The sequence below is a fragment of the Diplotaxodon limnothrissa genome, linkage group LG4 (genome assembly GCF_057381915.1).
Source record: "Diplotaxodon limnothrissa isolate DT_005_m linkage group LG4, D_limnothrissa_male_GT1.1, whole genome shotgun sequence".
NCBI classification, from domain to species: Eukaryota; Metazoa; Chordata; class Actinopteri; order Cichliformes; family Cichlidae; genus Diplotaxodon; species Diplotaxodon limnothrissa.
Window position 1 is genome coordinate 15,515,071 of NC_140599.1, and position 11,437 is coordinate 15,526,507.

Below are 11,437 nucleotides of genomic sequence, written 5' to 3' on the forward strand. Positions count from 1 at the left end.
AGCCGCCGATTCTTGGAATGGGTGGATGTTTGCTCCAACATGGAACACGGGCAGTAAACAAGCCAGCCGAGCTGTGGGGGCTGGTGCAGAGGAAAAAAACAAAAAACAAAAAACCAAAAAACCAAAAATGTATGCTGAAGCATGCGCAAATCATGAAACACATTTATGGTGTACGTCTGTGCTGCAGCACGGGGTGCTTCCACTACATGTGAGGGCTAAACGAATGTGCAGAAATATGACCAAACCCCGACACTTTGTTTACTGAATCTTCTAAAGACACACACACACACACACACACACACACACACACACACACACACACACACACACGCGCGCGCGCGCGCGCGCGTATATACCCCAAAAGCCAAATGCAACAGTTGCACTAGTCATGCAATACTAATATTTTAACTAATGGATAAATATTGAAACATAACATAAAACTGTTTCAAAAGTTCCGTGAATTCAAAGTAAAAGCTAAACTTTGTAGTCACAAGACCTAGCCTGCAGTGAAATCCACAGCTAGTTTGGGTCACAGATCAGGTCTTATGTAACACCATGTCAGCCTCCAACTTAAAAAAAAAAAAAAGGTGGGGGGGGGGGGGGGGGGTAAGTGACCCAGTGATCCAAAGCTACATGTCCACTCTCAAGTCCACTCTGACATCGACCTCAATCCCCATGGCGCTGAACGGGGATTACGATAAAGAAAATAGGTTGGGCAAGGACGGTCTTTTGTTTGCTTTGGACTGCAAGAAAAACAGAACTGTGGGAAAAATCTTGTTGTTTTGTTCCATAAATTAAAAAAAAATACACGAATCCACTTTAATTAAAAACATAACCATGCAAAAAGTGCAAGTAAAAAGTACAAGTGTGATGGCATCTGTAAAACTCCTTAAATTCATAAAAGAAGTAAAGTAGCAATAGAACTTTGCCAAATTACACATGTTGTATTATCTCTCAGTCTGTTTCTATTTTATTATTTCAGTGTCTCCCAAAATTAAAGGATGCACTGGTCAATGAACACGCTTCCCTTGACTCCGTATATGGAGCTGGGTGTACAATCACTGAGCGGCCTTCTGTGGACTCTACTGCTTTTGTTTCTTTGGCACTGTTATCGGATGGGCTCCGATCTGCCAATCCCAGGCCATGCGCATGCTGGAAAGCTCAAGTCAAGCTCAAGGAGGTCCATGATGTCCCGTAGCGGTAGCTGTATTGGAACAAAGTGCAGTGCACGATCCAAGCTGTCCAGGAGCGATCAAATTAGTCCCTTTATTTCCATGGAAACAGTGGAAGACGATGAGCAGGGACAGGGCTACCTCACCCCAGTGCTGAGTCATGCCTTGTTCCCTGCCCAGGCATCTGCAGAAGCCAAGAAGTTGTACACAGCCCTGCAGCAGTATGCCAAACGCTACAGTTGGGTGGGCATGGGCCGCATTCATAAGGGCCTCCGCGAGCAGGTATGCTTCCAAGTGGACTGCAAGAGTTGTTCCACAATGGTTTAAGATTTACAGCTGCATTCTTGAAGCCAAAAAAACCAAAAGAAAACTCTGCCAAGAAATAATCACAGCTTTTTCATTTATCTCACTTTAGGTCAGACTGAATGATCACTCTGCTATACAGAAGCCTCATCTCTTCTTTCTGCCAGATGTTCCAAGTGTGCCTTTCTTCCCACGTGACGCTCATCGACATGACATTGAAGTCTTGGAAGCCAACTACCCTGCGATCTTGGCTGAATTCCAGGCTGTTTACCAGAAGGGCATTGACTCAAAATTAGGCTGGACCTGTGTAGGACCAAAGGTATGCAATAAAATCCTTCAGGCCAACTGGGAGAAAGTGATATAATGCACCATCCAAAAATAATTATCTGTCATTCAAAATACCATGGAATGAACTTGGTAAGTCCTGGAAATCTACTACACTTCCTGAGATATATTTTAGTATGATGGCATTTTTCTGATTATTCATTATTTTTTCACTGTTTTTTTCTTTTTTTTGGCTCATAATGTACAGTTGTGGTCTCTAGTTTACTCTCATCAAAGACATGAATGCCCTGTTAATTTGGGACATTTAATGATTTATCTGAACTGTCCTTTTTCCAGGGTGCCATGTTTGTACAGCACACATGTTTAATGACTAAAAAAAACAAGAACTGGGTGCACAAGTTTGAATTTATTTTGGATCTTCTCTAATCCACAGCATAAAAAGTATGCTGACAGCCTCAGAGTAAAAGTGAAATTTGTTTAAATCAAGTTGCACATCAGTGCTTTTGATTGCCATTAACAAGCTTCTGACAAAATTCTGGCCAGATATTTGTCTATTCGTCTTGGTAGAATTGGTAGAGTAAATTTAAACAGTTTTTTCTGGCTTGGACCCAGTTTTGTGACTAAATTTCAGTCGAGTTCAAAGGTGTTGATTTTGGAGCAGGGACTTCTTTCTAGCTTGGCACCCTCTCAGTTCATGGCAATGTAAAACTGGCTTCATCTCATCTGAGGGTGGCAGTTTGTGCCTACTTGGCAAAGTGGTGACACATCTGCATAACTATTGTTCTGAGTATTGGTCAGTCAAGCTGTAGCTGGTTATTATCACCAATGAGAAGTTAATAGACCTGGACCTTGTCATGTTAATGGGGATTACAGAAGCTTCAGCAACACTTATTAAAATATTAAAGTGAGTACTTGTATATATTTGAGCCCGTATGCATACTTTTGTGTGGATTCGATAAAATCCAAAATAAAATGAAATGTGTGGACCCAGTTCTTGTTTTCTAAGGCAATTAAAGAGGTGTGCTGTAAAATCATCCCACCCTGGAAAAAGAACAGTTCCAAGAAATCATTAAAATCCCCAAATTACTATGACTTCATGCCCATGATGAGTGGATGTAAGCTTGTGATCGGAACTGTTAGAAAAAAAAGATCTGTATCAAATGTTAAACATGGACTTTTATCTTTTTCAGGGCCAAGCTGTGTTTCCTTTGTACAGCGCTGGTGTCTCTGTGGCAGGAAACTGCCGTGCCTGTCCCTGCACCTACCGGACACTTCTGTCTTTACGTACTTTTATAAACAGCAACTCATTGGGATCAGCAGGATTTTGGCTGCTGGGCCCTGGAGCAACTTTGGGAAGCACATATGGACCCACTAATACACGCCTGCGTTGTCATCTTGGTATGTAATGGACTTATAGTTATTGTGGATAATGGAATCTGTTTATTCTGTTGTAACTATCCACACTACACTAATACATGGATTTATCCTCCTCAACCTAATGACCTGTTTTTATGATATTTACATCAAAGTACACACACACACACACACACACACACACACACACACACACACACACACACACACACACACACACACACACACACACACACACACACACACACTGGTTTATCACCTGTAGGACTTGACTTCAGGGTATGTATGTGTGTGTATTGCAGGAACTACCTCAAGTTATGTAAATTATTAGTTCATTATAGATAATGCACTGTGCGAGCAAAAACAAAGCAGTATTATTGGATTTAAGATTAAAAAGGTGGAACTGTTTGGGTGCACATAATAAATTGTTGTCAGACTTCGCTGCACTATAGAGAAATACAAGAAAAAACAGAGTAAATACTAAACCATTGCATAATGTGATACTTCTCTGGTCAGGGTTGAGGTTCAGTTCCCTCTCGTCATTTTTGTAATGTGATCCATCTGGCTATAATCCTTGCTGCTTTAAATAAAAACAGGGTTGGAAGCCATGCCCTTTTAAGTAAAGGGGAAAGCATAATGCTGTGTTTTTAAAACCAAAGCTGAAAGACAGACGTCGCTGTTGTAGGTCTGCAGACTCCACCCCTGTGCGAGCTGGTGGTGGGAGGGGAGCCTCAGTGTTGGTCAGAAGGACACTGCCTCCTGGTTGATGACTCCTTCCTTCACACTGTCTCCCACAAGGGTCAGTGAGTCACAAATGGCTTTGACAAATGAATTAATTTGTGATCTATTAGCTTATTGCATTTATTAATTAACATATGACCAAATGTTAAGATGTAAAATGTGGTGGGTAATTAAAAAAAAAAGATTCCTGATCAATTTTTATGAATTGTTTTAGATAAGTATAAACAGCTATTACATTTTTTAAATGCTAAAACTATATCTCCGTCTCCTTTGAAAGGCCCTCCAGATTCTAGACCCAGCGTCATTTTAAGTGTGGACCTTTGGCATCCAAATGTGGCTGCAGCAGAGAGACAAGCCCTGGACTTCATGTTCAGCCCTGAACTCTAAAATGTTTTTGTTTATCTGTGTACTTGTATACAACATGAAGAGATGCCTTACATTAGACCTGGTAGTCCTGGGACATGCATCTCATTCCAGTAAATTAACCGCTGTGTGAATCTGCCCCAAGAATTACACAAGCCATTAGCCATGCTTTCAAGTGCTGTTGGATTTAGGGTCTACACCGAGATTTACCACATGAATGCATTACATTGTTGTTATAGGCTGGATGCTAGGCCACAAACTAAGCATCACTTGAAAGCACAAAGAGCAGATCCAGTGTTAGCAACTTGGCATCATAACTTTATGCATGTGAAAACTACTGGAGTTTATTTTCAACTGTTGATGCATGTGCAGATATGCTATGGGAATGATTCAACCAGAAAAACTGTGAAAAAAAAAAGATAAATATTACAATTGTAATATAAAATGATTTTTATTTTCCAAAATTATTGCCAAAAATATTTTGACTAATATATACTGTGGTTCTTTCTTTCCCTACATACAGTCCTCTGTGTATGCTTGTATATTTCTATCTAGAAGTGCTTTCCTATAGTTTTGTTTATAACTGATTGCCCTGCAGTGGTTTACATATTATACAACATATAGTACTGTGCAAAAGTCTTGATCCATCTGTCAGTTCTTTATATTTTACTAGGAAAATGGGACGAAGGTGCAGTGATTTATTGAAACATATAAGAACACACATGATAATTCAGTACATAAGGAATTGTAAAAAATAGAAAATACAAAACAGAATTGTAAAATTATAATAAGCTTAAAATTCAATACTTAATATAAACATGTTTATTCTTTGTAATAACAATAATAATAATAATGATGATGATGATGATGTGTGGCTCAAAAACTTTTGCACAGTCCTATATGAGGCTTTTGTCAATGCTGTTTGGAAATCAAAAACCAAATAAATGATCAAACCATTATTGTCTTGCTATATATAATCAGTCGGTACCAAGGGGCCCAAATATCATCTGGATGGACGGATGTACAGATGGCAGTATGCATCTATGCTTTTATGCTGTTTACAAAATTCTGACCCACTATCTTAATGTCACACTGGAAACTGAGACTCATCAGGGAACATTTTTCCTGCGCAATGTAGTCTCAGTTCCCTTTTTTCAGCTGACAGGAGTAAGACTTACTGTGGTCTTCTGCAGCTGTAGTTGCTTTACAATTACATGTTATACATTCAGAGATGCTCTTTTGCATACCTTGGCTATAAGAAGTGGTTATTTAAGTCACCGTTGTCTTCCTTTAAGGAGTCTGACCATTCTCTTGTGACCTCTGCCATTTTCAGCTGGAGAACTGCCGCTCACTGGATATTTTCTCTTTTTTGGTCCATAGTCTGCAAACCTTAGACATGTTTAGGTGGGAAAATCACAGTGGATCAGCAGTTTATGAAATACTCAGACCACCGCATTCGACACTAACAACCAGGCCACGGTGTAAGTTCTTCATGACAGTTTCTACATGCCTAAATGCAATAAGTTGCTGCATTGAATATTTGAATATTCTTATTTGTATATATTTCAAAACTTAATTATTTAGGTGAAAATAATTATTTAGGGACATGGGCAAGTTTATAGTCTAAAAAAAGGTATGCAGTCTAAAACATATCACACAAACACTTTAATGAATGTGTCTTTTAATTCAATCATCATACTGAAACACATTTCCAATCATTTAGGTCATTTAGCCCTTTTTTGCTTCCTTTTTTTAGTCGGTAGATAAGAATTAGTGTGCCGATTTTGTCTTATCTGCCATCTGTTCCTGTGAGGGTCCCATGATGATCCCCATCATGGGACCCTCACAGGAATTAGTTCAGTCAGGAACACTGACTGAACTAATCCATCCCAAAGAGGCAGATTATCCATCCCAAAGAGGCAGATTATTCCCGAGACTGTTTAAATGCAGTTGTATGGGAATGATTCATTCAGCAGGGGACATTTACTGGGAAGAAATAATGAAGCTTTCACAGTCATTAGCAGATAGTATAACAATTTAAAAGCAAGTAAAAGAAATTTTTTTTCAAAATGAAGAGATATGAAGTAAAAAAAAAATTAATTAAACTTTATTAGTAAATATTTAAAAATAAAGTTAAACCTATATTGTAGAGATATTTGTATGCCACTAATGGCATATTGCAATATTATTAGTCATCCAGTCAGAAAGAATAATTAAGTAGTTTTTTTTCTGAAAATGTAACAAAGTTCTATAACACACATTATTTGTCATTACCAGCCTTGATATTAGTCTTTAGAAACTCAACCATTACATGTAAGTCTGAAAGATGAAAATAGCCTTTGTCACATGCAAGAACTCACATGCTGTTCTTTTGTTATGCAACAGAATTAGCAACTAGAGGGATTTTCAAAAGTGAAAGATGTCTAATATGGAAAGTGGTTGAAAAATAAATCTCTGCTTACTATCACTGGGAGTCTGCTGTTTGGAAATTACATCAGTCATTGGTATTCAACTGTTCAATTGTTGAGAAAAATTTCCAGTAATAAATAAAATTCCATGGAAACAGCCATCCTTCAGAGGTTTATTACAGATTTTGCAATCTTGACTTTGAAGAGAAAAGATGCTGAATGATTTTTACCCAAGTCATCGCTGCAGAGAGAAAAATGGGATACAACAACTTCAACCTTTACACAACCTGCAGTCTGGAATAAAATATTTTTGAGAATACTGTCTATTTGCCATAACAGGCTGATCATAGTCCTGATCATAGAGGAAATAACTTCAAGCTGTGACTGTCAGTAAAGAAAATATCACCCATCCCAGAGTAACATCTGTGCCCTGTTCTTCTTTTTCCCAATACAGCTGAGCCTGACTGAGCTCATGAGAGCAGACAGCAGACAGTGGAGACACAACCAAAGAGCAAAACATTACAACAACATGTATAAATAATACTCATCATTCAATAAATATCACATTTTTTTTACACATATACAAAACATTGTATTAATTATGTTAATTTGGTCATGGAAAATGATGATTATTAATTTTTGTAACTATTTTGTTTCAGATATTAATTTAAAGGTGCCAAAGCAAAAAAACCAAACAAACAACAAAAAACAAAAACAACAAAATATATATATATATATTTTTTTACAATGGTGCATCTCTACCACAATCATCACATATGTTTTAATTATCTCACATGTCACAGAGCAATAAAGAAACCTAATCTCTGATGTTTTATCCAAATAAGGCAAGAACACAGCACCACTTAGACTACACCTCCTGTCTGGTGATTAGCAGTAAAACTGGGGAAATGCATGTATCTGTTCAGGGAATACAATAATTAGCATGTCAGTAAACTCCACTGCTAAGTTAAACTGCAAATCAATGACCTTTTGTAGTTTGACATGAATTGCAATCCTTTTTCTGAGCCAAAAACAAGAATTTCAGCTAAACATGCAGAACTAATATAGGTGAAAATGTCCAGGAAGGAATTCATGCAATGTAAATCACTTCCAGCATGAAATATCGGTATGCACCGCAGCCCACCAAGTCTGTCCAGATCATAAATTAACTTAATATACTGTAGAGTTGCTATTTTTAATATTTTATATTTATTTATAAATTTTAAAAATCAAACAATGACACAGATACAACCTGTCATTTTTTTTTAACTTGGACACGTTCAGGGCATTAAGAAAGAAGGGGACAAGTGACAAATACACAAAATCAGGTCTGGCTTTCTAGAGCTAACAAATTTTGACAATAGCAAATCCATAAATTAATAAGTAAGATTTAAAAAAATAATGAGTGCCACATATTCTAGCAGTGATGCAGGAGCCCATTACCAGAAATTACAAAATAACAATAACAGAAAACGTAATAAAAATACATCCGCTCCTTTCTTCATTCCTTTGTTCTCATTTCTGTGACATCATTTTCACAAACTCTGTAAAGAAAATAAACATAGTTTCTATAAGCTATGTTCTTCTTGCTCCATAAAGCTACAAATATTTATTCATTCTTATGTAAATGTTGCAGCCTTGCAGCAGCATTATTGATGACATAGATTTGCCAGCAAGATTGAAATATCGGTAAATACGTGTGTAATAAGTTTTTCTACCGAGGACTGTCACAGTATTAGGAAGACAAATTTTGAATATGTTTTTGTCACAATAACAAAAGCTTAAGTTAAACTAATTTCCTTTTCCTTGAGGTGAGTGTTGTTATAAATTGGCACTATATCAGTTAAAACTAAGCTGAATGCACAACTTCTTCTTTCTTTAAGTTTCCTGTTTCACAGTTATAGTAATAGTAATATTATTATGTGAGGCAACACAAAATAATATAAAAAGTTGCTGTAAAATGAAATTATTTTTTTGTGGTCTGTTTGTTTAACTTACCCTCAAAGTCAACTGTTCCATCACCATTGTCGTCAGCCTCCTTGACCACTGCATCGATTTCATTTTTGCTGGTTTGGTTGCCCAACAACTTCAACATAGCATGTTTCATCTCATCAGAAGTGATAGCACCATCGCCATCTAAATCAAACTGCAGAAAAGAGGAAGAAGCCATCCAAATATTGCAAACCTTTTAGAGTTCTGCTGCATGAGTTTCATGCTCTAACAAAGTTTTTTAAAGTAAGTTAATGCACTGTCCACCATGGGGTGCCAAAGACCACAAAGTGAGTCAAAGGTGTGCTTACCTCTTTGAAAGCATCTTTGAGTTCCTTCAAACCAATCATCCCTGCAGTTTCATCCAGAAGCTTGGGGGTCATTAGGTCGACAAAATCCTCAAAGTCCACCCGCCCCCCAACTGCAATAAGATTTCAATAACATAGTTTAAGCAGGGCATTTGTCTTCCTGTGATGATGGACTAGAATGAAATACTTTACAATAGTGTTTCTATGGGTTTCATAAATGTCCATATGTACACACACTGACATAGAATGAGCCAAATGATCATAAAATGCATTATGATGACTAATGTTATTATACCCATATGAAACAGGAAATGTCAGCTTTAATGAACCATTTTCAAGTCAAGTTTCCAGAAACTTTAAGAAGAAATGATGCCATGTTTCTATTTGTGTTTGTAGAAAAATAATAAAAGAAAAAGCGAAAAACAAAAACATAATCAACAAATATGGGACTTTATTACATATTTAAAAAAGTCAAATGTGTGTCACAGAAAAAAAGGTGTTTTTTAATGTCACTGTTATATTTGTCTGTATTATTCTTCATAAAATGTGATAGTTAGACTTCGTTTTCTTCAGTTAATAAACTGTAGGTTTTAGTTTTACTTTGTTGTCACATTACTCACGGTTCATGTTGATGTTTTGGCTCAGTTCTATCAGCTCCATTTCAGTTGGCATATAACCCATGGTCCTCATCAAGTTCCCCAAGTCTTTACAGCTTATTAAACCATCCTTGTCCTTATCAAACTCTACAAAAGCTTCACGTAACTCTGTGGAGCATACAATTTGAGGAAAAGTGAGAAATGTAAAGAATTATACAACCCTTTATAAAGTAAATATGAAAGCGTAACATATAATTACCTTCTATCTCATCATGTGTAAGTGCTCTTGACTGCAAAACAGTTTAAATGAAAATGATATTAGTAATGCTTCAGTAGTGCCACAAATTTGACCTATTTGGTAAACATTAGCCTCAATGAAGCACTCTTCATCTGTTGTTCTTGGACAGATGTTACCAAATCACGCAACACATTCTCATCCCTGGGGACAAACGACTCTTTCTAAAAGTAACAGTCATGCATGCTGTGCATTTCTGCAATGCTCCTTAAGCTCTGCATATATAATCATGTTCCCTGTATAATAAGAACACCCATAACACATTAGCTGAAACTGCTTTTGTTCAATGACTTTAAGATCTGTAAGTGTGTATAACTTATTTAAACATTACTGCAATAAAATATTGTAAGCTAAGAAGTGAGAGGGAGTCAATGTCACTCAGACATGATAAATGAAAATCTTTAATACAATTGTGTGAGTGAAATACATTTATAGTTGTTTATGTAATTATACTTTTGTCTGGGATATTCTTCTAACAGTTGCTATCTTTATTCCTGAATGGTACATTTTTAGCATGTATTATTATGTTCATATACACCCTTGCATGGCATGTTCTTTAGCTACAGCATCTATCTGATCAAATTTCCTGTGCAGAATGTCCTGTGTAGATCATAGCCTTCATTTGGTAAAGCTATGCTTGTTAGAATTATGTATAAAGTGTCTTATTACTATGAAATTAGAAAATGTATTCAAAGAAAATGAGAGAAAAGCATCCTGGTGAGGAACCAAGCAAAAATCGTCCTTAGAATTAGTTCTTTAAGCCTGTTTCCTCATTAGCTGAAAATTCTACGATATAAGAATTACCATAGGAACCAAAACAACTATTCCAAAAAAATAATGAATTTCTGTTGACAGAGAAAAAGAAGAGAAATTTAAATAGACTTACTTTTAATCTGCCATTTAGAAATTTAAGATAAAGCCATAAAGTCACAGGATCAAACTGAAATCATATGTTTACTTACATGTCTCCTTTTGCCTCCTTTGAGAAAGATGCAGGGCTGTTTAAGACTCATGATGCCAGATTCAGTCAAGATCCCCGAGCTATGTGTATTTGTGAATTTCTTTCTTATAAAACTATAAATTCCTTCTGTTTTTAGTGTGAGCGAGTGAGAGTATGTGTGTGTGTGTGTATGAACTGAGATCAGCTGCGGTCCACATACGCCAGACGAGGCAAGGGATGTCTCATATGGATTATCTCTGCCGCTTTGGTCTGGAAAAGAAAGATAGGCTTAAATGCTGTGCATATAGACAATTTCACATATGTGTTCAAATGTTACCCTGTACATAAAAAAATAAGCTTTTTAATTTGTTACATCAGTTTTACTATCTACAATCTGCTTTCATTACATATTTAAAAATAGAAAAAAAAATGGTTTCTTATATGACCCCGCAGTTAATGCTTAGGATTAGTCATAGTCTCTACATGCAAACAATCAGCGAAAACAAAGAATCGCTGTGACTCTTACATGCTTTATATGAGAATACAGCAGTGTCCTGTTATATGACCATATAAACCAATGCTTTGTCAAAATTTTATGATGTGTGTAACGTCGTCAATCTGCATCATATTCTTAAGTCTTAACTCATAAATACACATTATTTG

The 11,437-nt window shown here is 36.5% G+C and overlaps 2 protein-coding genes across 2 annotated transcripts; one reads left to right on the top strand and one right to left on the bottom strand.

Moving 5' to 3' along the window:
- The first annotated feature begins 1,001 nt into the window (after positions 1-1,001).
- asphd1 (aspartate beta-hydroxylase domain containing 1) lies at positions 1,002-4,262 on the top strand. The gene is made up of 5 exons (XM_085352306.1): positions 1,002-1,454; positions 1,588-1,794; positions 2,951-3,158; positions 3,820-3,933; positions 4,153-4,262. The coding sequence occupies exons 1-5, from the start codon at positions 1,002-1,004 to the stop codon at positions 4,260-4,262; spliced, it is 1,092 nt and encodes a 363-aa protein (XP_085208432.1).
- Positions 4,263-8,161: 3,899 nt separating this feature from the next.
- LOC146633506 (calcium-binding protein 5-like) lies at positions 8,162-10,992 on the bottom strand. Its single transcript, XM_085352307.1, has 6 exons — positions 10,797-10,992; positions 9,799-9,829; positions 9,564-9,707; positions 8,947-9,056; positions 8,645-8,792; positions 8,162-8,190 (listed from the first exon to the last, which is right to left on the bottom strand). Exons 1-6 carry the CDS (start codon positions 10,845-10,847, stop codon positions 8,162-8,164), a joined length of 513 nt encoding a protein of 170 aa, XP_085208433.1. The 5' UTR covers positions 10,848-10,992.
- Positions 10,993-11,437: the final 445 nt, after the last annotated feature.